The sequence below is a fragment of the Pseudonaja textilis genome, chromosome 2 (genome assembly GCF_049901715.1).
Source record: "Pseudonaja textilis isolate UNSWEBS1 chromosome 2, rPseTex1.2, whole genome shotgun sequence".
Taxonomy (NCBI): Eukaryota; Metazoa; Chordata; class Lepidosauria; order Squamata; family Elapidae; genus Pseudonaja; species Pseudonaja textilis.
Genome location: NC_141991.1, coordinates 146,669,941 through 146,694,433, shown reverse-complemented (window position 1 = coordinate 146,694,433; position 24,493 = coordinate 146,669,941). Strand labels below are relative to the sequence as shown.

General features: G+C 41.5%; 1 protein-coding gene across 1 annotated transcript in view; it reads left to right on the top strand.

The window, feature by feature from the left end:
- Positions 1–3,560: 3,560 nt before the first annotated feature.
- PDZD4 (PDZ domain containing 4) overlaps positions 3,561–24,493 on the top strand; it is a 30,239-nt gene continuing 9,306 nt past the window's right edge. Inside the window, exons 1-4 of the mRNA XM_087925787.1 lie at positions 3,561–3,979; positions 17,262–17,533; positions 18,291–18,381; positions 20,756–20,854. Of these exons, the coding sequence (XP_087781913.1) occupies positions 3,920–3,979; positions 17,262–17,533; positions 18,291–18,381; positions 20,756–20,854 (522 nt within the window). The 5' untranslated portion in view covers positions 3,561–3,919. The remainder of the gene's footprint in view (positions 3,980–17,261; positions 17,534–18,290; positions 18,382–20,755; positions 20,855–24,493) is intronic.

Sequence of the window (24,493 nt, the reverse complement as noted above, 5' to 3'; positions counted from 1 at the left end):
TCTTGTGCCTGACAGTGGACTAGAAACCGAGTCTCTTCAGGACCAGTTCATCATGTTAACCATTATATTATCCTAGCTTCCTTCTGCATCATGCTGCCATGCCAAAACTGACACCTTCTGGATTAATTGGACTTGAGTGCCTCCCATCCAGAGCTCAGAACAGATGCTTTTCAGTCCACTTGGGAGGCGGATGCTAGGTTGGTAAGGATGATGTAAAGCCTAAAATAAAGATCTCGGTATTTATTCTTTTTTTCCCAGTTATGCGCACACACACACACACACACACACAGAGGCAGTCCCTAGTCAGATAACCACGCATTGTAATTGGGGAAGATTAAATGAGAAAACATTAAATGTCAGGAAGATTATAATGGTTATAATTTCTCATCTTTGGGGCCCTTTCACCTTTCTGTGATGAGAGCAGAGGAGGCTCCCTATTTCTCCTGACCGGCACAGCCACCTCCCGTGCACGATGCAGTGACGCTCCCTTGAGAAAGTGCCACGAAATGAGGTGGAGGCTGTTTGAATCAACACGTCCTGCCTCAGAGTTTGCGGTGCCTCAACAATAGCTGTGAGTTTTGGGGAGCCCTACGTTCAGCCAGCGAGTGAACCTTGGGAAAGGAATTCCATGACAAGCCATTGTACATTTCATAACCCCCATTATTTCTTTGCACAGGCTGCTCTTTCTCTGCTCTTCATCAGCTCTGGCCTGTCACAATGAATCAAAGAATCAATTTACCTCTCGACTCACTCCATGCCTGGAATCATTTATGAGATGTTGTGGGGGAACCCCGGGGCAAGCATTGCAGTAACACATGGTTCCCCATTCGCTTTGCTTACCACCCCCCTTTTAATCCCTGCCTTATTTTAGACCCATTCCCAGAGCTGGCATCAGTTGGGGCTGATGGAGAGATGGATGAACCCTGCTCACATACACCTTCCCTAACCTTGTCTGAGGGTTGGGGGAGTTCTGTTTTGAAGTGAAAAATATGGTAAATGAAATTAACCAATAAATTGAAAACGAAGACAGCAGTGCTAACAATCAAAGCAATAAACTGGAAGAAGTCCCAACAAAGAATATTAATATATAGCAACCTCAGCCCTATTATATGTTATTAAATCCAGGTCATATGGAATGATAGTGTTTTGTCTTGCCACTTTTACAATAAATGGATATTTGCAAGATTAACAGAGAATAGAATGTATAATTGAACTTGCTCTTTAACACCTAAAGGTTTGCTTTCTTTCCAGCTATGAAAGATAATCTTCTTAGTAGATACACTGACTCTTTTGAGCCAATGTTCTTCAGGAAATGTCAAATCCAATATTTTTGGACTATAAGAAACCCGGGCATTCTGGTCCAACATGTCTGGAGAACTCACATGGTGCGTGAAGGACATACTCTGTGAATTTGCCTAACTTCCAAAAGACCACAGCATGCTTAGCGGGCAACCATAAAACTCTTCTCAGATGTATTCACATTACTTGGTTTGGAGGCAGGTTCTTGCAGGTGACTGGGCTGTTAATCTGTTACGAAACTGTCTTCCCTTTGGGGGAGGTTAAACAGAGAGAACAATGGCAGACATGGAGAAAGTGACCCTGCTGGGTTCCCGCTGCTTATTTTCTCACTAGATACAAGACTGCCCTTTCCACCTTATAACCTGCACTTGCAGTCCATAATACTCTTGGCTAGGGGTCAGGATACTAGTATTTCATACTGCCTGGTTGATGTTTACATATTTCTTGGTTAAATTTATATTTCACGTTTTGTTCAGAAGAGCAAGGCAGGGTAGCACATAACCCTCCCCTTGATGTATACGTGTGTAGGGGGTTGTCTTTTGAATATTTTGTTCTGTTGCCATTGATAGCCTCCTTTTTTTCTGGTTTAGAAATTAAATCGCTAAAGAAAAGTACTTGGATAGAATATGGGGAAGAGACAGGGTAGCACAGAGATCTGGTAAACATAGGAACAAAGGAACAAACGGACTTTTTAATTAAATAACCAAAAAGTGAGCTTTAAACAAATTCACACACCTTCCCCCTTCTGCTTCTGCTCTGAAAACCTCTAGCCCTGACAGATGGAGGTTTTGGCAGGCACTCTAGGGCTCTCAGTCTCCCTCAGACTCATTTTTCCAGGCATAGCTCCTTCCTTTGCGGTTACTCCATTCTCCTGAAATATAAACTGGGAGGTGGTGCTCCTCATTTCCGTGATTTGATTGGCAGTTGCACCAATCGTCACATTTGTCTGTCACATTTTGGCCCAACAATAGCCCTATGAGGTAGGTTGGACAGAAAAATTCAAGGCCTCGCTACTAGACTGGCTGGCTGTCATACAATGCTCTGTCTTTTCTTTTGTTTTTTTGTTGTAATCCTAGTGTTAGAAATCCTGAGCTTAAATGCAGGACATGTCCAACAGAATATAGATAGTCCTCGGCTTATGACCACAACTGAGCCCAAATTTTTTGTTGCTCAGTGAGACAGTTGTCAAATGACTTTCTTGCCACAGTTATTAAGTGAATTACTGCAGTTAAGTTATTTAATTAAATTTAATTATTTAATTTAAATTATTAGTTAGACCTTTCTTGCCATAATTGTTAAGTGAATCTGCCTTCCCCATTGACTTTGCTTGTCAGGTCTCAAAACGTAATCACATGATCCCAGGATACGCAGCCATCATAAATATAAGTCAGTTGCCAAGCAGCTGAATTTTGATCACATGACCATGGAGTAACAGTTGTGTGAAAAACGGTCATAATTCACTTTTTTCAGTGTTGTTGTACCTTTGAACGGTCATTAAATGAACGTAACTCAAGGACTATCTATACTGATTGCTATAGAAAATAGGACATTAGAACAGTTCTTATCCAGCAGGAAGCATCAATGGGAATAGGTATAAATGGATAATTAACAAATGGAACCAGAAAATAGTCCCATCTATCAGTTTCTGCAATTTTGTTTTATCTGCCTTTGTATGACTAACTCTCCCTCTTTGGCATTTTCACTTCCGGCCCCTGGCAGCTAACAATTTTGATATTGGGTACATGGATAGGGTGAAAAATGGAGCGGATAATTTCTATTCGTTCCCTAAACTATGAGCAAAGCATCGGCCCCTGGCAAACAGATGCACGAATTGACCTAACGTCTGAAGGCGGACGACGAGGGCAAAGTAGGGGGCGAAAGGACCGGACGCTAAAAGGCAGCGCCGACATCTGAGGGACCAGACGGGACGGGACGGGACGGGGACTGACGGCCCCTCCAGCCTGGAGCAGACTAGATGGATAGAGATTGCAGGCCGGCCGTTGTACGCGGCCAGAGACGGACAAAGGACTGAGGGAAAAACCAAGGCTGGCACCGTGGAGCGAGAGCAGCATCCGGAAAGGCCAATTCGTGGAGGCACCGACGGCGGGACTTGGAGGCTCGTCGCGCCAACAACGGCCGGGCTCCCAAACCCTCCCCGAAGTCATCCATATTTATAAACGCCGCGTCCGTCGTCGGTTTCCCCCCCCCTCCCCATTCACTCCGCCCTCTCCCCTCCTCCTTTTGGCAAACGGAGCGAAGGAGCGAGGCAGACCAGACGGCGGACGAGGGTGCATTTTTTCGCAACAGCGACAGGCGTCCCCCTCGCCTCCGGGGGATCCTGCGTCGACCTCCAGCGGAGGGGGCGGGGAGAGAAACATCTCCTGCCGTCCTCCCCCATTTTCTGCTCGGTCTAAGCCCGCCGCTATGCCGCCAGGGGGGTGAATGGGGGGCAAGCACCGGACAGCACCTCCACCTCCCTGCCCAGGGCTATGCCAGGGTGGGGGGGCCGGGAGGGCGAGCGACTCGCCCCCCCACCTGTAGGATCCCCATGAGCTGATCTCTCCCCCGCCCATTCCTAAATTGTGGCCCCCTCGGTCCGCCCCCCTCGAGCGGCATCGCCATGGGATGTAACATGTGTGTGGTAGAGAAACCCGAAGAACAATATCGGGTGATGCTGCAGGTAAGAGAGGGAGGGATGGAGGGAGGAGGGCAGGGATGGGGGCGGCATTGATCTATGGGACGCGGCTGATGGGACGAGGTGAGCGAAGCACTAAGGGAATCGGGGGCGGGTGTAGGTAAGGATGGTACATCCACGCAAGATGAAAAGAGGGCAGAATAGGGTCGTCTGGGGAGAAGGAAGGCACTGGAAAGGGTCAAGGGAGTTTCCAATCGTTCCCACGGGAAGGGCAGTTTCGGTCATGGGGGGCGGCGGGCAAGGTAGAGGGCTGGAAGGTGGGGGTGTCTTGAGAGAAAGCAAGGTGATCTAAAGATGTTTCTTGGGGCGGGGGTGGGGGAGGACATCAAAATAGGAATCCCAGGTTGCCTTTTGGGGTGGAGTGGGGATTTGGAGTACCATTCGGAGAATAGAGGAGGGGGTTAATGCTGCAATGGGGGAGGGACCAGGTACTGAGTGAGGGGAGGTTGCTTAGCAACTAGTCTCCCCCCCTTTTCCCATAGCGTACAGTGTCTGAAATAATGGGGAGAGGATTTCTGCAAAAAAAATGCGGGGGGGGAGGAGAACAAATTGGGATGAATGGCACTGAGCAGCGAAGGGTGAAGCAATGGTTTGAGAAGGGAGTGACAGGTATTCATTCATTGATTCATTCATTCATTCACTTGCTTCCATCTCTTCCTCCAAGTCATTCCTTCCAGTCCCTCGGTTTCCTCCCGTGGTTTGCTTATTCTGGTATCTGTTTCTTTACTCCTCCCTTCCCTCCTCTTTTTGTCTTTTTATCTCTCCCATCAGTCTTGCTTCCTCTCTCTCTCTCTCCTTTGTATGTGCCATTTATCCAGGTCTTTTTCCATCGCACACTCTCATCCCAGGTCATAGGTACAAAAATCAGACAACCTCCTAGTCCGCCTTACAGAGATGGAAGCTATATTGTAATTGGTAAAGCAAGAGGCTTTTAAAAAATAATAAAAAAAAACAAAGGGTTATATATTTCAAACAGGCTGGGTTTTCCAATATTCTCTCACAGTTAATTTGTACCTGCCTATGTGTAGAACTGAAATACATGGTATTATATATTCTTGTAGGCACTTACATAGCTGTCTTTTGTGCAATTATCAGTGTATACATTATAGGGGTTGTGTTTGTGTAGATAATCTTGCTTGCCCCATAAGGGACCATCTATTCTTTTGTCTTACCATCCTTTAAATACTGTCAGGATTTAAACTCTGTTAATTTAGAGATTTACATTACAGCATGAAAGTAGCAAATAAGCTCATTTATATAAACTGAGAAGCAAATCCAAATACATACAGTGTTGCTGCCTGTATATCCTTGTGATTGATAATCGTGGATAAGGTCTTCTCTCATCAGCCTTCCTCAACTCCACATAGGTTGAATGTCAGCCCCCATAATTCCCAATCAGCACAACACTGGACAAGAGCCATTGGGGTGGGGGTGGGGGTGGGGGTGAGTGTCCTTTTGTAATTTTATTCCTGTTGCTGATCATGGAAATCAGATTGTCATGGAACAGAATGAATTTGACTGATGTCCTCAGAATGATTTTTTTTTCTACAAAGAAAGGGCAAAAGAATCTGTGCATTAGATTGGAACCATTTGATCAGCTAATTATTAGACTCAGATCTGCACATCATTCCTATTTTCATCTCTTGTAATAAAATTGCCCCTCACTGTGGGAAATAAAGGGGATGAAAAGGGAATTTGTGGCTTATAGCATTCCTTGAGCTGAGCAAAGAGATCTAGCTGTACTCTCAGCATTTTCCTTGTGTCCAGAAGCCCTGATTTATAGCTCAGGCGTTCAACAGGTGACAGCAAAAGGAGACACTTCTTCCTCTTCTGTTGTCCATGGTCCCACTCCATATCTTGCTGAAACAAAATTAAGGAGCTGGGATCCTGGTCTCTCCAGATATCTGAAAGACAGCTCCCATAATTTCTCACTGTTGGTCAAGATGGATAGTTTTTATGGGAGTTAAGTCATAGCAACTGGAGGGACCGTCTGAACCTGACTATATATTCCAGTTGCTTTTAGCTTGATAATTTTTTGAAAGGAAATCTGGGCTATAAACTGAATGAATAGGTTATTTGGGTTTATTAATAGCTTGAAAAACAGTCTTCCCTAACCTGCCAACTTTGTGATATCTTATATTTGATCAATTCTAATCAGCATGAACAATGAAAATTGGTCTATCTTGTATAGGGGAGCGCCAGTTGGGAGTCATTGCATTTAATTCTCAGCATAAATTCTAGTTTAACATTTTTACTTTCAATAACATTGAAACAAGACATTTTAGAATTCACAATGCCGTTTTTATTATAAGGCTTCACAAAGTCTGGAAGTAAAATATTCTCAACGTGTCAAACAATACATTAGGAAAAGTATTGAGTATATAATAAAAAGTCAACAAATAAAGTTGAAACTCATTTGAATCCAAAGATTACTAGCATTTGCTTGTAACCAGAGTATAGAAAATCATGACACAAGAAATACCATATAGTCAAATGTTATTTGCAAGGAATGATATATTGCTCTTTTGCTTCTTGGATTTGAAATGGCCAAAGAAAAGAAACAAATTTCATAAAGATTTAAAGCAATCTGGAAAACAGTATTACCTTTCAATTGAGAATTAAAATAGTCTCATCCCAAAAGTCACACCAGGCTGCATCTTTTTGAGTTAGAGGTGAGGTCAGATGACTAAATAGTGGGTGTGATCAAAGTAGTATTTAGTGGCCATTTCAGGCTGATGAAGGCATTACATACATACACACATACACATCTTCTGATCTGGTTTCACATCAGCCTTATCTGCCACTAAAGGACTGAACACACAAGCACAGAAGAGTACAGAAGATAGCATCTGGCTTGCCTCTCAGAGAAAGGAAAAGAAGAAAGGAGAATAACTAAGTAAAGGGGCTGCATGCAACACAGCTCCCTTTGCAACTTTCTTTACCTTGGACTGTAAGAAAACAGAGTAGAAGAAAAGGCTCGGGGTGGAGCCTAGAGATGATGGACAGAATTCCACAATTAGATCCAGCCTCCTTTCCTGCTGCAGGCTGTGATTGGCAGATGCTTTCTCAGCTGGCTGGTGACTTGCAAAAAAGAAAATAACTAACCTAGAGGTGTCAGCCAATCATTTTATCAGGCACAGCACATGAAAAATCAAGGTAATATCAGTATCACAACTGTAGTTGAGGCAAGGTAGAGATCAGCAATAGTCAGCAGATTTAACATCCATTGGGTGAATTCATAAATTTTGCAGCTGTGGGGCTCTACAAATGTGTGTAAATGTGGTCCTGTCACTACGAGGGAGGGACACCAAACATCAGATTTTTATAAGTAGTTTGGGGAGGGGGGGAATAAGCATAACTTTGAATGGTCACTAAGTAATCAATCATAAGGACTATCTGTACAGTATAATTTCAAATAGCATTTTCCAGCTTTTCCTTCCTTCCTTTTTCTCAATCCGTGTGGCTAGAAACACATCTAGAATTTTACTGTCAGCCCAGCAGCCACTTTAGTACAATAAATAATATCACAAATTCCAATCCAATCCAAAGACTTGCAATCTGTACTCAGGTCTTCCAGGTCCATCTCCCAAACTCTCAGTGCACAATGAATTCTTACAACAGGCTATGAACCTCTTATTTTGAACTTTAGGGGAAATTTACAGGAAACCATTTCTGTAAACTCCAAAATTCTTTGTATCTTAGAGTGTAACAAGAACGTGCAGTTTGTTGTTTGGATGGGGCATGTAAAATGTCTCTTTCTGTTGACTGACTCCTGCAAGTTTTATTGTTTGATCACCAGTTATTAATTGATTAATGTATTGGTTGGTTGATTATGTGCTGTCATGTTAGTTTGAATCTTAGCAACCACACAGGGAGATTTTCCTCCATGGTGGCCTGTCCTGGTCCTTCAGCTCTTTCAATGATACCCCATTGTCACGACAACTGAGTCAATCCATCTCTCTACTGGTTGTCCTCTTCTTCTCTTTCTTCTTCTCTTCCTTTCTACTTTCCTAGCATTACAGCCTGGTCCCAAGAGTCAATCTTTGCATAATGTATCTGAAGTAGAATAACTTAAGCCTGACAGTAATTGCTCAGAATAGCATCGTTTGTGTCTATCAATAAATAGACACATGTTCAACTACATGTTATTAAGTCATGAAAAATCAGTGAATACAGACATCTATATATACTGGTCTTGATATTTACATAGGTTCAAAGCAATAATGAAACAGAATTCCAGTATTCTCTAAGCAGACCCATTCAAGACAATGTGAGTTTTTTCAGCAGATTCTGCACCTGTGGTTTTGATTGTTAATGAATGTATATCAAAATTTGTTGCCAATTTATAGAAATTAAGTAATAGGGTCTGTCACACAATTTTTAGCCATAGCCTTTTTCTTTCATGGAACAAAATGATCTTCTCCCCTGGTTTAACTTCATAAGCTGTTTAATGGACCAATTGCCATCACAAAACCCAACACAGTTGAAAAAAGAAGAAATTGGGGTTACTAGCTCTGGCCTACAATACCTCAGGCATTAAAGAATATCTTATCCAGAGCAATTCTTAAGAGCATCATGGTGGCCTACAGGTGGATCTCTCACCTCACAATCAGGAGGCCCTAAATTTTATCCTAGGTAGTGGTAGATATTTCTCTCTCTGGGCAAAGAGAAGATATCTGCTGTGAACTCTGCATAGGCATCAGGAGGAGTATCGCCCAGTAAATGGTCCTCTCCATTCAATTGCCTTACTTCACCCTGATGCAATAGATTACAGGATCATTAAAATAAAATAAAAAACCCAGAGTAATTCTTAAAATGTATTCCTAGGATCTCTGGGAGTCCCTCCAACACCCTCTCAAGAGTCTGAAAAATCAAAATGTTTGATTTTTGAACAAAAAATTGAACAAAATTATTGTTAAAAAATAATAACACAATATTAAAATCTCATCAGACAATCATGAGAAGCAGTAGCAGCAGCAAATGTGTCAATTTTAATTTTTAATATGGTAAATATCAATACATATAACCCATACAAACAAAAGTTTTTTGAGGTCTTCCATAATTAGTGGAAAGAAGCTCTGAGAGGAAAAAGATATAAGATATACTGGTCTGGACCTTCACCACCCAGGTTTTACACCTGGAGGAATATTATGCCTAGACATAGCAAATTGCTAATTAAATAATCTAAAGGATAACTTTGAATATGACATACTACAATACATAGGATGATGTCTACAGGCTTGTGAATTGCCTAAGACCTGGCGACCTGGCTGCAGGTTGGTAGAAAATGCTGGACTGGAATTAAGATGGTCCTTTGCAAAGTAAGGTTAGCATCAGTGGTTGACTTCCCAAGGGAAGAAAATATTTGGGTGCAATTAGTCCTCAGTTAATGATTATCCTGTTTAATGACCATTCGAATTTATGACAAAACAGGTTTTTGAGCAGTCCTCAAACTTACAATGGTTGCAGCATCCCGTAAGTCACAAGATCACCATGTGCAAGCTTCTGCCAAAGTCAATGGAGATGCTGGCAGTAAGTTGCAGGTCCTGGTCACATGATGTCTCCCTTAATGACTACAGGTGATTTGTTTAATGACTGCAGTAGAAGTGACATCGTGTAGTCATGTGATGAATTTAATTGCTTACTGACAGAATTTCAGGTCCCAATTGCAGTCATTAACTAAGGACCACCTGTAGTTGTGGCTTAAGTTGACTTGAACACATTACTTAGAAGTTTGATGGCCCAAGTCCATCAAATTAAAGCATTGTGTGGTTGGTTTTATTTGGGTTTAGTGTGACTTGTCAACACACTTGTAAAAAGACACACTGGTCAGGCCATACCAAATCTGGTTAGGCACTATATAGACAAAAATAGCAACACTATCAGTATTAAGGATTATATGCATCCTTATTATTGATATGGCATATCAATATTTAAAAAATAGATGGAGAAAATATAGTATAACTCTCTCATGTTCAATGTGCATCCCCACACATGAATACACAAAATCCTTAACAGGACAGGAATGTGGCTGTTTCTTGTAGTAGATACAGATATACCCACACATATACAGACGCACACACAAAACCCTGGTTAAGCTCTGTTGTATACAAAAGACATATAGTACATACAACACAGAATGGCATTTATCAGTGCAGTGAGCAACAATATAAACATCTTGTAGACATACATTATATTTTCAAGCAAAAAATTACACTCACAAATAATGCCATACGTATCTAGAAAAATATGTCCAATTGCTGTGGCATCCATCATTTTACAATGATGCTTCTTATGCATTCATAGTTTCTTCTCCCAGTTGAAACGATTATAGTAGACACACAGAAAAATCTCTCTAGAGCACACACTTGCTTACGGCCTCCTCTGCTCTAGTGGGATTGAACCTTGCATTCTAATGTTAGATTCCAGCCAAAGGTTTTTATAAAATTGGAGAGCGGGATGGCCATGGCTCAGTAGAAAAATGGAGAAGGGGAAAAGATCTTGTAGAGAGTAGAGATCGGGGAAAACGATGATCACTTGAAGAGCAATTTGGAGAAAAGAAAAGAAGAAGAAAAAAATAAACACACAAAGGAAAGCTATGGGGAGCCATCAGCTGAAGGGCTGAGGCTGGATAACACTCCAGGAATGCAATTGGCATTTGTTATAAATTCCTACAGGGCCTTCCTTAGGCAAAGCATGTCCTCCTCATTCCCACCCACAGCCCCTCCCCAATCCATTTGTCTTCCTCACAGTTTTCCTAAGGTAGCCTCTTTTATCTACCCTGTAGTTTCTTTGATGCTTCATCATTTGTCCCCCACCCCCACCCCAGCATCCACAATCTTTTCTATTATTTTTTTTACTTAATATCTTAACCCTCCCAACCCACCTCCGTGGAATGTTCCCCTGGTGGTCCTCAAGGCAAGGCAAGCAAACTATCCATTTTCCCAGATTCTCCTCCTGCCCACCTTGAACTTCCACAGCCCCAAATGGAAGAGGAAAAAGAAAGGAGGATAATTCATATTCCTCCACCCACCCACCCATTTCTAGAGTTTGAGGGTAGCGAGTAGGAAGGAGATGTGCTTTGCTTTTGATCCCTTTTACCCATATTTTCCTTTTTCTCCCCAGCTGCAGATGCCTGTATCAATCACTTCAGTTGCCATGGCAACTGCAGCTGCAGTGATGGAGAAAGAGAGATGCACCCATGCAGGCACGCGCATGCACACGCGCACACGCACACACACACACACACACACGTCTGTTCAGCAAAAGGAAATGTGATGCATGAAATCCTTCTGCATACAGATGCACCGCACAACGACAAACTCACAGGTGCGTCAGCCTGTGACGCATAATGAAGTGGCTGGGCAAGTTCCCACGGTAACTGCATCATGTCTTGCATTTTGTTTGACCATGACAGAACACACACAATGTAGGAAATGGGTGTGCTGGGGGTGTGCCTTCTGGGAAGCCAAATAAGGGGGAGTGTACCACAGGGTTTGTAAAATGAGGAACTATAGGCATTATTTATCAGTTTGAGGTTTATGAGGAGAAATGCATTGTCCTTGGAACTTCAAGAGTATGAAGATCCTTGAGAATTGCCTAAGTCAAGAGGTTTTGCATTAAGGTTTTATCTTCCTTCAAGAATCAGCTACCAGCCTATTTTTAATTAGTGACAACAGCTTTTTATGTACAGAGACATTGGAGCTTTGGGGAGAGGCATAGGGTGTACCGGTAATAGCCAGCCAGGATTACCTCTAATACAACCATTCTCTTGTTTCTTTGATTTTTAATCTAAGGGTTCTTTTTTATTGTGTCCTCTTTTTAATTTACCAAAACAGAAGAATTCTGAACATGCTTATATAGCTGAACAAAACTGAAAGTGAGCATTAGGAAACCTTGCAAGATGGGTCTCTGTTGTTATCTTCCTTTCATCCCAAGACAGGCATAAAAGCTAATTTCAAATAGCCCTTTTGTTTCAACTTATCTGGCCTTTATAACCCAAACATTATTATTTTCACAATGTGCAGCCGATTCCCAGATTTCTATCCCAGATAATATGGCCAATGGTTAAAAAAAAATAATGGGACTTGGAGTCCATCTACACTGGTAGGAGAGTATTTTGGAGAGCATTGCCAAACAATGCAGTCTGTGTTGAGCTAAATGGAACATGAACTCCACTAGCTGTTTAAGGGTACTTATTCTTAAAAAATAGGATTATTTTGGTTCAGTTTACTGCAACTCCTCTTTTTTTAAGCTCAAGCCAATTATAATCAACCAGCAGTGTTTTGTACTTCTAACAGACCCATCACCTGAAACACACCATGGTTGTATTGAAATATACCAGTCCAATGATGTATAATATTTTTGAACTATGGCCTTTAAATAACATGTTGGAGTCAGTCAACTTTCAAAAAGCAAGGCATGAAGCCAGGTCAAAAATTAAATAAAGTATATTTTGATTTCATTTATAACCTTTAAACATTAAGTTTGACCAATATGTGCACTGTCAAGGTATTGAGATTTAATAGATGACCAGCCGTTGTAAGGCTGATGCAATGAGGATGAATCAGCATGGTTATTGCCGCTTTAAGACTGAGGATGGGTCTCACAGGGTTTTACCACTTTAAGAAGCTCATATATGAGGCCATGAGAGGGCATACCTCTCTCTCCTTATGTTCTGTCTCCATTTTGGTTCTCTGTGAAGAGTAAAGAAGATTGATTGATTGCCAGGTATTTGCCTACCATGTATATGTACCGTATTTATCGGCGTATAACACGCACAGGCGTATAACACGCATTCCCTTTAAGAGGGAAATTTCAGGAAAAAAATATGCGGCGGGCGCAGCGCTGACATCACGTCACGACGCTGCGCCGCCGCTAGGCACTATTGGGAACGGGATCCCTTAAAGAGGATTCCGCTCCCTGGACATCGGCGTATAACACGCATACATCATTTGCCCCCTATTTTCAGGGGGAAAAAGTGCGTGTTATACGCCGATAAATACGGTATATAGCGGTCTTGTATATAAACCATTGTTAAAAGACAAAGCCTCTGTGTGTGCTGTGTTTTGCTCCTGGATTTTCTCACAAACACTCTGACATGCACTGTATAATTTCTTCCCTTCTGAGATCATAACAATTGCAGTATGGTGGCAATTTCTGGAAACTTCTTAGCGCTACACCAAGATTTTCAGGAGCCACCTGAGCCTTAAAAGGTATGCCCCTCTGAGGAAGCTACATAATATGTTGCTTTGTTCAGTTGGGGGCACTTTAGTTCGTGAACCAGAATTTCTGGATAAGCAGAATATAAACTATCCACTGTAGCTTTTTCAACAAACTGATTAAAATCAACCATGGCTTCACAGTGAATGAATCAAGCTACTATCGCAGGCAGGTCCACCTAATAAATCAGTATAACTGTCAGCCACGGATGAACACCGTCTGCCTGATTAGGGAGATGCATTTGATTTGGAGTTTTCTCAAGAGGTCTGTCTAAACAGAAGTGTTGTTTGTGATAGATTTGTGTAACCGTTATTTGGGAAGAAAAATTGGACAGATTTCCTTTATCTCGTTTGTGTGTTTATATTTGGCAGCAATAAGCACTTGTGCTAGATAGGGTAGAGTAGGGTTCTTGGCCATTTCAGAGGATGATGAAGATGGTGATGATGGCAATCCTAATGGATACTAACAAACCCCAGTGCAAGGAGATAGTGTTGGGTTTTGGTCTTACAGAAATGGGAAAGGTATGTTAGATGATCATATGCTGAATCATCTTTCAGGGATGGTTCTCTGAATACTCAGAATGTAATGAGACCCATTTCTACTATTCCAGGGGTCTCCAACCTTGGCAACTTTAAGACTTGTGGATTTCAACTCCCAGAGTTCCTCAGCCAGCTTTTTAATTGGGAGGAATCTGGCTTCCCCATTGACTTTGCCTGTCAGAAGTTTGCAAGACATGGGTGGGCTGCTTACCAGTTCTCCCCAGTTTGGGCAAACTGGTAGTTCCGGTGATCAGTTGGCCCCGCCCACCCACACCTGCCCTAGTCTGTCCTATATTTCTTTGTTTTGCAGCTCAGCTGATTCGCATGGCAGAGCAGATTGCCGTGTGAATCAGCTGTTGTACTTACTAGGGCTGCAATCGGAAGTGAGTTTTAGAGCTGAAAACAGGCGGTTTTCAAACGTTGCGCACGCGCAAATCACACATCCACAAAACCAGTTGTTACACCAGTTGAATCCCACCACTGTTGCAAGAGGTGGTCACATGACCTCGGGATATTTCAACCATCATAAATATGAACCAGTTACCAAGCATTTGAATTTTGATCACGTGACATGAGGATGCTGCAATGGTCATAAGTGGGGGGAAATGGTCATAAGTCACTTTTTTCAGTGCTATTGTAACTTCAAACGGTGACTAACCAAAGAGTTGTAAGTTGAGGAGTATCTTTATTGGGTGCATTCCCAATCTCTCTACAAAACAGGTTTTGATCAATTAGCCCCAAGTCTCATTCTCTCAGTAAGCACCGCTTGAGCTATGCTTTCATTTGGCACCAGAGGAGCAGCACCAGAGGAGCAGCATTAAAGACCTATGAATGAGAGAACAGGCTCTGAGGTCCATTCTTAAACAAGACAGGGATCCTTTCTATGAGAACTGTTAGCACTAAGCATGAGTAATACCGTGTTTCTCACAAAATAAGGCCGGGCCTTATTTTTTTTTTGACCCCCCAAAAAACGGCTAGGCCTTCTTTTGGGGGGTGACTTAATTCCCCCCGCTTGCATCCTCGGGTGGGTGGGCGGCGACAGCTTGGATGTTCGGGAGGCCTTCCACCACCGTTACTTTCCCTTCTCCCTTGCTGCCACGGCGTTAGAGCAACGCCACGGCATTTGGCGCAGCCACGAGCGGCCAGTCAGGGCTCCTCCCTGCAACTGGAACCCTGAGGAGACACTTGGCTTCAGGTGCTCCTGTCGCCACCTTCCCTTTGCCTTTGAAGGTAAAGCGAATTATTTTAAAAACGACACCCTACTACAACAAAGCCTCCCCTGCCCGAGAGGGCAGCCCAACCCCAAGTGGGGAGGCGAATCTCCCGGAGCCGCAGCGCAGGATCGGCCCACCTCGGGAGAAGGGCCCAGCCACCATCCCTGCCTGGCGCCGGGCAGAGCGCTAAGAGCTTCGCCTGGGGCACCCAGCGCAGCTGACAGGTGGGCCCTCCTTTCTGGCAGCAGAGCTCTCACCAAGGCAGCAAGTGCCTCCCCGCCGGACCCTCCGCTCATCCCGCCAGGGCCGCGCCAGGGCCGTGCGGGCTGGGCAGAGCCAGGAAAGCGAGCCACGGGTGCTTTCCCAGCTCTGCCCAGCCCGCATGGCTCCGGCGCGGCCCTGGTGGGATGAGCGGAGGGCCCGGTGGGGAGGTGCTCGCTGCCTTGGTGAGAGCTCTGCCGCCAGACAGGAGGGCCCGCCTGTCAGCTGCGCTGGGCGCCCCAGGCAGAGCGCGAAGAGCTTGAACAGAGGCATTTTTAAAAGTGGATTAGAACAATGTTTCTCAACCGTAATAACTTTAACACCCAGAAATCCGCAGCTAGCATGCCAGAAACACTGGTTTATAGGATAGAGGGAGACTTTTGGAAGGCAAAAACAAAATGCACTTTTTAATGTGTAGGGTTACCTATAGAATTTCCAATACATGGTTTGCATCATGAGATACAGTGATAGAATTAATAGACTGTGAAGATGGCTCTTTCTCTAACATGCAAAAAAACCCTATGCAAGCTTTTTTAAATTAAAGAGTATTGAGCTTAATGAGCTTCCCTTCCCAGCCTCCGGTTTATTACCCATGAGAGTTAAGCCTATTTTTCAGATAGTTCTGAGGATAAAATTGGATCTATCCTTATATATGTTTTACTGAGTTTCTTGATTTATGAATTGCCCATAATATTTAGGGACTCTCTCTATTACAGAAGCTGAGCGCTGAATAAATAGATTCTCCTAATAATGGAGTCTGCTCATATGTTTGTCTTTGTGCTTTTTGCATTTGAAACAAGATCTCAAAGGACTACTACATTTATATGAATAATAATTAGTGCATGTTATTGCCGCAGCTCCATTCTATATTACTATGAATGATTCCAGAAAGAGGAATTGCCAGACAAGTACATTTCTTCTGATACAATCCAGAAAAGTGACATTCCTAAACTGCAGGAGCTTCCTGCCTTTTTAAATAACTCTCATACACCAATTTGTAATAATTTTCATGAAAGCTCATATAGCATTCTAGGATAAGAAGGGACTATAAAAATCATTAATTTTTAATTAATGCACTTAACCATTATCATGCCAATTTTATTGTATCCTGTTTACAACTTCTTTGCTTTCTTGAAATAATGAATGATGACCAAACTGCCTGGTTCAAAATTCTGTGTTTCTACTGCTAAAATGGGAAAATTGAATCATGCTAGTCTCTAGAATCTTGGCGCCTAGTCGTCTAGGGTTAACCCATAAAACTGTAGCTCTGTATCTTTCCCAGTTTGGCGCCCTAGAGGGATCTGTACACACAGTGTATGACTATCAATTTGGTGGTGATGCAAATTATAATCCAGGATCTCTGGAGAATATGACATTGTCAAATGCTAAAGTGGACTGAATGCTGGAATTCCATAATCACCTATTATAAACAAATATAACTGGGATAACATGGATGTATTCTGGAGGGTCTGGGAATGTCTGAAGAGCAGCAGCTAGGAGTAAACCAAAGGTGAAGATTTTGTGGTACCATATTTAGAAATATGTGTGAAGATACCCCCCCCTCCCACAACACACATATATTCAAGATATATAATATACAAATCATGTCAAGTTATTTTGGCTCCTAGTGTAACAATTTTTCACTCTCCGTGGACATGAAAATACAATGATAATATCTTCAATAATTTAATGATCAGCTGCTCTTTTGTGACATTTAAAACCTGCTGTTAACCCAGCAGTCTCTCTTTGTCCATTGTTACAATGTGCTCTTGCAGCAGAGAATGGAGGAAAAGGCGAACTGCAATCCCCTTTTGGGCAAATAAAATGGAGGCCAGTCTGCTGTTTCCTTCATACGGAAGAAAATATTTCCGTTAAAAAAAGAGGGGAAGCCATTTTTGGGAAGTTGCAAAACCAGTACTGTATGAATAAATACCTCAAGTCTAAAGATATCTGAGGATGACTTCACAGTGGACACATGAAGAAGAATTTAGAACGTTCTGACATCCGCTTTCTTTCTTCTTCCCCCTTCAGGTGAATGGCCGGGAACTGTCCCGTCTCTCACAGGAGCAGACGCTTGAGGCCCTCCGGTGCTCTAAGGAACCTCTGGTCATCCAGGTGTTGCGGCGCAGTCCTCGTAGCCGAGGTGGAGGTGGTGAGGGATCCACCTCTCAAGGAGAAATCACAACCCTGGTCGATAGTGGAACCCAGACCGACATCACCTTTGAACACTTAATGGATCTAGGCAGGATGCGGCCACCAAGCCCTCCGGCTGTGAGGATGGAACCCTACGGGTTGCCTGATCTGTAAGCATTACCCTGAGGAAGACACAATATCGTCTCGTCTTCTTTATTTACCATTGATTGTACTTATATCTTGTACACTTCTGGTACAAGCCAGTCCAGGGTAGCCAATAATATCAATCTAGGAGATTAAAAACCTAACATGCATTGAATGCAGGTAGTTTGCAACAATTCATTTGGTGACCATTCAAAGTTACAACAGTAATGAAAAAAGTGACTTACAGCCATTTTTCACAGTTACAACCTTTGCAGTTTTCCCATAATCATATGATCAAAATTCAGACGCTTGGGGACTGACTCGTTTTTATGTCCTGGAGTCATGTGATCACTTTTTGGGACCTTCTGACAAGCAAAGTCAATGGGGAATCCAGATTCACCTAACAGCCAGGTTACTAACATCAGCTGCAGTGATTCACTAAGGGAAGAAAGATCGTATAATGGGGCAAAACTCACTTAACAAAAGTTTTACATAAATTTTGGACTCAATTGTGGTCGTACGTTGAGGACTACCTGTACATGAAAATATCAGACTAGTTATTGCATCTTTTCAGAAGTACAAAAAGTAAGCAATAGAATTTTTCCTTTCATATCGTCCTGTGAAAACCCTGGCTCTGTCTTACCTTTTCCTATCTTAAGTTTGTCACATGAAGTTCTGGTATCTGTTTGATGAAATTACACTTGATTGGAAAGAGCCTGGGAAAGTTCTAAGTAGGAAAGCGGAAAACTTACCTTCCTATCCTTTGTTCCTTCTTCTTCAAAGCCCCTCAATTGCTCATGAATATTATGACCCTGTGGAATTCATGGAAGGAGCTGCTCCAGAGGCTGAGAGAGCAGAAGACCTAGAATACGAGGTGAGAATGCGTTGAAACTGCAACGCCATTTCAACTTTCTGGCTAGAGCAGGATTTTGGATTACCATGATGTGTTTTCACATCAGAATAAATTCAGGTGTTTAAAATCAAAGCTAATGGCTAAAACCAACCAGCTTGGTTGATGCTTTGCTCAATAGGTCCCCAAATCCAGAAGAGACATCAGTGCAAAAAGTTTACAGCCATGTTTTTTCTAAAAAGGGTGAAGGTTGCACCTGGAAAATGTTTAAACATTGTCTACCAATGTCAAATATAGGGTAATGCCTTCTTGTCATTGTGAGAGAACTTTGAAGCAAGGATGAAGGGCTTGCTTCATTTTGAACGGGGGAAATAGCTTTCTCCTTCTGGTTGTGAATTCAACAGATGAGTGCCTTTAGAATTAGAGCCAAAAGGGTCAATAAAGGAGGAAACATGCTCAGGGGAAAACCATGGTCTGAACAGGCAGCTTGCTATTTGTCTAGAATAATCTGATTAGAACTGAGATTCTCAGAGTTCACTTAGTATCCTAGAATCATGAGAAAGGAAATGGTGAGCTGGCAGAAGGCAGCAGGACACCTGCTAAGACCAAGGGGTGGGCTGGAATTTTAAACACAGCTCCTCTTTTTGGAGGGAGACGTACTGAAACATTTTGTGGCAGATCCCCCTTACAGGTACTCCTCACATAACAACTGATTGCTTAGCAACCATTCAGATTTATGATAGACTTCCCCAGAGCTACTTAAAACCCGTCTTTGAAATTCCAATAGCTACATGCCCATACCACACACACACACACACACACACGCACATCAGAGGTGGTATTCAGCAGGTTCCGACCAATTCTGGAGAACCTGTAGTGGAAATTTTGAGTAGTTCGGAGAACCGACCAATACCACCTCTGACTGGAGACTTTACAGTCTCCTTCCCCTGCCAGGCCCACCAAGCCACGCCCAGAGAACCTGTAGTAAAAATATTTGAATCCCACAGGTACAAACACATGTACACACACTATGGCCATGTGAACACATGTTGTGCCCTTGGCTCACATTTATGGCCATTTGCGATGTTCCAGAGTTACATGACTGTGATTTTTGGCAAGTTTTGGTGTTAATTTCCAATTTCCTGCAAAAAAACACCCGTTGGTGAAAATGGGTTCATTTAATAATCACTGGGTTCTTTTAGCAGCCTCCGTGTTTGATTAACAAGAAATATGACAGAACATTTAATGTCTTAATCTAATTTCCGCATGTAACGCTGGTGCTTAGTAGTTTCCCTGTTGATGGCCCACTGAATGCCGCTGAAAAACAGTACATCTGAAGTGACACAAAGGTGGTGGGTTTGCTATTCACACATTCGTTCATAAACACTCAGCTGAGATCACAGCCATCGAGTGCTGAGTATGCTTGTGTGAAATGAGCCTTATTTAGCCATATCTAAGTCACTTGGAATGGCTGGGAAATCTACATTTTTTTAATTATTATTTTGAGTTCAAAGAGTTATAAGTGTAGGTCCAGAAACATAGAGGTACCATTTTGGATTTTTTTTTTAGAAAAAGCAAAAAACAGGTAGTTTTGTAACCATTCATTTAGCAACTGTTCAAAGATAACAATGGCACTGAAACAAGTGACTCATGACCTGCCCTTGCACTTATGACCCTTGAAGTTTCCCCATGGTCACTTGACCAAAATTTGGATGCTTGGCAACCAACATTTATTTAGGAGATTGCAATGTCCCAGGGACCATGTGATCACCACCTTCACCAGCCAGCTTCCAATGAACAAAATCAATGGAGGAAGCTGGATTCACTTAATGACCACGATTCACTTAACAACTATAATGATTTGCTAACAACCATGGCAAAATAGTCAGGCTTGACTCACTTAATAACCACTCTGCTTAGGAATAAAAATTCTGGTCCCAATTGTGGTCATAAGTCAAAGGCTACCAAGCAGAAGCAAGAAATCTTTTAGTTGTTTGAATGTGCCTACTTTGCACTGTTTATTGCAGAGATACCAGATAAGCACATCTCCAAATTTTGGCAGAAAAACTAAAGAATTATCTGGAGTTACAGGGCTGCAGGCAGCTCACAGGTTATGAGTTGCCAATCTACTTCTATCTTATGAGTGGGGAATTTTTTAAAAAAGAATAATAATGCCTGCAGAAGACCTAACTTTGGTTTTTTGAGTATATATGGCGGAAAGACAGCCAAACAGAGCCAATTCAATGAGAGCTGTAACTTCTAGTCAACTGACTGTATGAAGTATTAAGAATCAGACTAAGTTCTTACTGAAGGAATCTTTTGTTCCAGAGCATCTTAAGAGTCAGATGGATTGCTAACAGTGGGTGATCTTTGTCTGGCGTTTCTCTCTGTCTTACAGGAGGTGGAGTTGTACAAATCCAGTCACCGGGATAAGTTGGGCCTGATGGTTTGTTATCGAACTGATGACGAGGACGATGTAGGCATCTACGTTGGAGAGGTGGGGTCAGGGGCAGTGTTTAAAGGGGTGCAATAGGTTAGGCTAAATGGGGGAAAGAGACATGTGGGGATTCCATGTATATGATTGCTGATTTTCTGTTCTTGCTTCAACAGCAAGAAATATTAATTTTGTGTAGGACTGTGTTTTGTGTATGAAGGTGGTTACTACTGGAGATAGCAGAAGCCTAGACTCAAAGTTGAAGTTATGATGAAATCTAGACTATTTTCATTGAGGAAGGAGGAATGTGTAAATTTTATAGAGGCTTCCTTCTTAATGAAATAGGAATTTTATATCTGTTTAAGACTACTAAACCGCAAAGAGCTGCAAAACTCCAGGTGACCACTAGATGGCAGAAAGGAGACACAGTCCATTGTTGTTGTCATCTAGTGGTCATTTTGAATAGTGCAACCCAGATTAATTCAATTTTGGTGGAGATTTTCTTTGGGATTATGGCTTGCTTTCTCTATTCTCAGGAACCTTGCAGTTGTTATTTGCAATCTTTTTTAAAAAATCACAATGTTACGGTTTTTAATGTCATCACTAGTTTTACCACAAATCAACATTCCAGGAACATTTTTTGATTAAAATCCAACAGCTATTCAATTTGTAGCATTCCATACCAGCAGTCTCTGTAAATAGACATAAATCAATAAAAAAATCAATACTCTTTGAAGTACCAGAGTAGATCTCCAGTGCATTGTGGAATTTTTCCAACAGTTGAACTTGATATAAATATATATTTAAGATAGAGATTGGATTTGCAAGACGTTTGTCTTCAAGTCACTTATTTAATGATACTGTCCTACCAAATCCATACTGAGCATATTTTGCTCCTTCTTCCTCACAGCTTGAAGGGATAGTTTAGGGCCAGAGGTGCCAACCATCCCAAGGTAAGTTTCCTGGCCAAATAAGCATTGAGCCCAGGTACCGTTGGCCCAATCTGCAGTGGCAGTAAATAGCTTCTGATCTGAGGTCAACTTTTTATAAATATGTCATTTTTATTGAATATGTTTATATGAATAAAAGATAAACATGAAACATAAAAGAAAGCTAAGAAAAAGATAAAATGGGAAGCCACTACAGATAAAGAAAGAAAAAAAGAAATTGATAACTACAGAAACGTCTGATCTTCATTACAGAAATGACAAACAACCATATTACCACTCCTCCCTCTCGAAGGTTACATTACATGGTTCCTCTCTATCCCATATTCAACCCATTTTAGTCAGCAAATCCAAAAATCACTATTTCTTTTTTGTTTAATTTTCAGCAAAAAGTCCATTAATGTTTCTGTCTTTTATAACGTGATTTATTGTTTTATCCTGATCAAACAGGTCAATTTTGCCATTTCTGCAAATTCTCCTATATTCACAATTCATTCTTCTATTGTGGGTATTTTAATACTTCTTCAATGTTGTGCATATAATAGTCTTTCTGCAGTTACCATATGCAAAAACAATCTTCTATGAGTCTTTTGTAATTGGTTATCCATAACTCCCAATTAAAAAAATTAGTTTCATCTGAATATTGATCTTTAATATTCTTTGTATCATCATATGTATTTGAATCCAGTATCCCTTTTCTTTTTCACATTCACTATGCATGGTAAGTTAAAATGTCCATGTTTTTCACATTTCCAAAATTGACTAGAAGTACTTTTATATATTTTAGATAATTTCTACGAAGTCATATATCAGTACTACATCATTTTATAGAAATTCTCTTAAGCTATAACACACTCTGAATTTCAATTCTTTTAACCATATTCTGTCCCCCATTCATCCATCTGTGAACTATAACCAAAACTCTTAGGCCATATCATCATGAATCTTTAACTTTTTCTTCTGTGTCAAACCTCAACAAAGTTTATACATTTTAACAATCACATGTTCATTATTTGTACAGTTTGAGTTCAAATATTGTCTTATGTTGTTCAGTTCCAGTTACCTTTCTATATTCTTTTTCCCAATTGTGCATAAGAAAATAATTGAAAATTAAATCACTCTGCAGTCATTTAACAAAACCAACTTATTCTCCTTCTTAACAAATTTAAACAATCTTTTTTTTCCATGGAGGTATGTATTATTTATTTACTTAGTTCAAAAGTACTTTAACAAACAATATTCCAAATTCAGCTATTCCCTTAATTCATTTTAAACTTTCTTAGCACATTTGGCAAACATTTTGCTATTAATATTTTAAATTCCATATAATTATTTCTTTTTTATTTTAATCTTTTGGGTTGGAGATACACTTACCAGGTAGTTTATGTATTCTGCTGCTTTCAAGATCTCGATAGCATTTATATTTCCCTCCACCCTAATATTCTCTAGAAAGTAGAGTTGGTAGAGTGTCCTTTAGCAGGCTCCATTTGAGATTCTGGCTTTATCTGGAAAACAGGTGGGCATTCTCAGCTCTTTTTTTGTCCACAAAAACTCCCTAGATCTGGGCCCACTATCTAGTTGACAATCTCTGCCTCAGATAGTCCCAATAATACGAAGGTGCGTTAATCTGCCATTTCTCCATCTGGAACTCTCTGGAACCTGGATTTTCTCCTATTGTTTCAATCCTCATGTTGTGGGAAGTAAGCAATGGGGTACCACAAGGTTCCACCTTGGGCTCAGTACTCTTCAATATCTTCATAAATGACTTAGATGACAGACTAGAAGGAGAACTTACCAAATTTGTGGATGATACAAAGCTGGTAGGAATAACCAATACCCTAGATGATAGGCTAAAGATCCAGATGGATCTTGACAGACTTGAACACTGGGCCATATCTAACAAAATGAAATTCAATGTAGAGAAAAGTAAAGTCCTACACTTAGGCAAGAAAAACCAAAAGTACACATATAGACTGGGTGAAACCAGGCTTAATAACAGTAACAATGAGAGGGATCTTAGTCTTAGTGCAGCATTCACCAACCGGTGAGTTGCGGCCCACTGGTGGGCCGTGAGAAAATTTGGGGGGGCCACAGAGAAATCTCACCCCCAGAGCACCCCCCCCAAAGCAATTAATCCAGGCTGCGTAGAAACACAAGGCTGTGCAGCCCACATGGCCCGCGGGAACCCTCCCCGTCCACTCACTCCTTACCCAGCACACTTGTCTGCTAAATTGCTATTTTTCCGACCATCATCTGTTCTGCTGTGCTGGGAGATTTAGATGAGCTAGGAAGCAGGAAATGGTTGGATTTCTTACTTTCTAGCTAGCCGATGGCAGATAGATAGATCACTGAATGATTCTGTGAGCAACTCAATCTGCCTGCCTGCTTTGCCTGATTTTGGGTAAAAGTTGCTTTTTTATATATAAAAAAATTCAATATTTACATACATGGTGTGTTGTGAGTTAATTTTGCGAGTTTGCTTGCTAGCAAATTTTGTGTGATAGACTGACCTAGCTAATGGCAGATAGATAGATCTCTGAATGAATCCGTGATTCTGTGAGTAACTCAATTTGCTTGCCCGCTTTTCCTGATTTTGGGTAAAAGTTGCTTTTTTAATAAAAAAAATCAATATTTATATAAATATTTATAATATTTACATACAAGCCATGCCAAGCCAGTCACATGACCAAGCCACAGCCACAAATTAGGCCACACCCACAGAACCGGTTAGTGGTTCTGGGATTTAAAATTATGA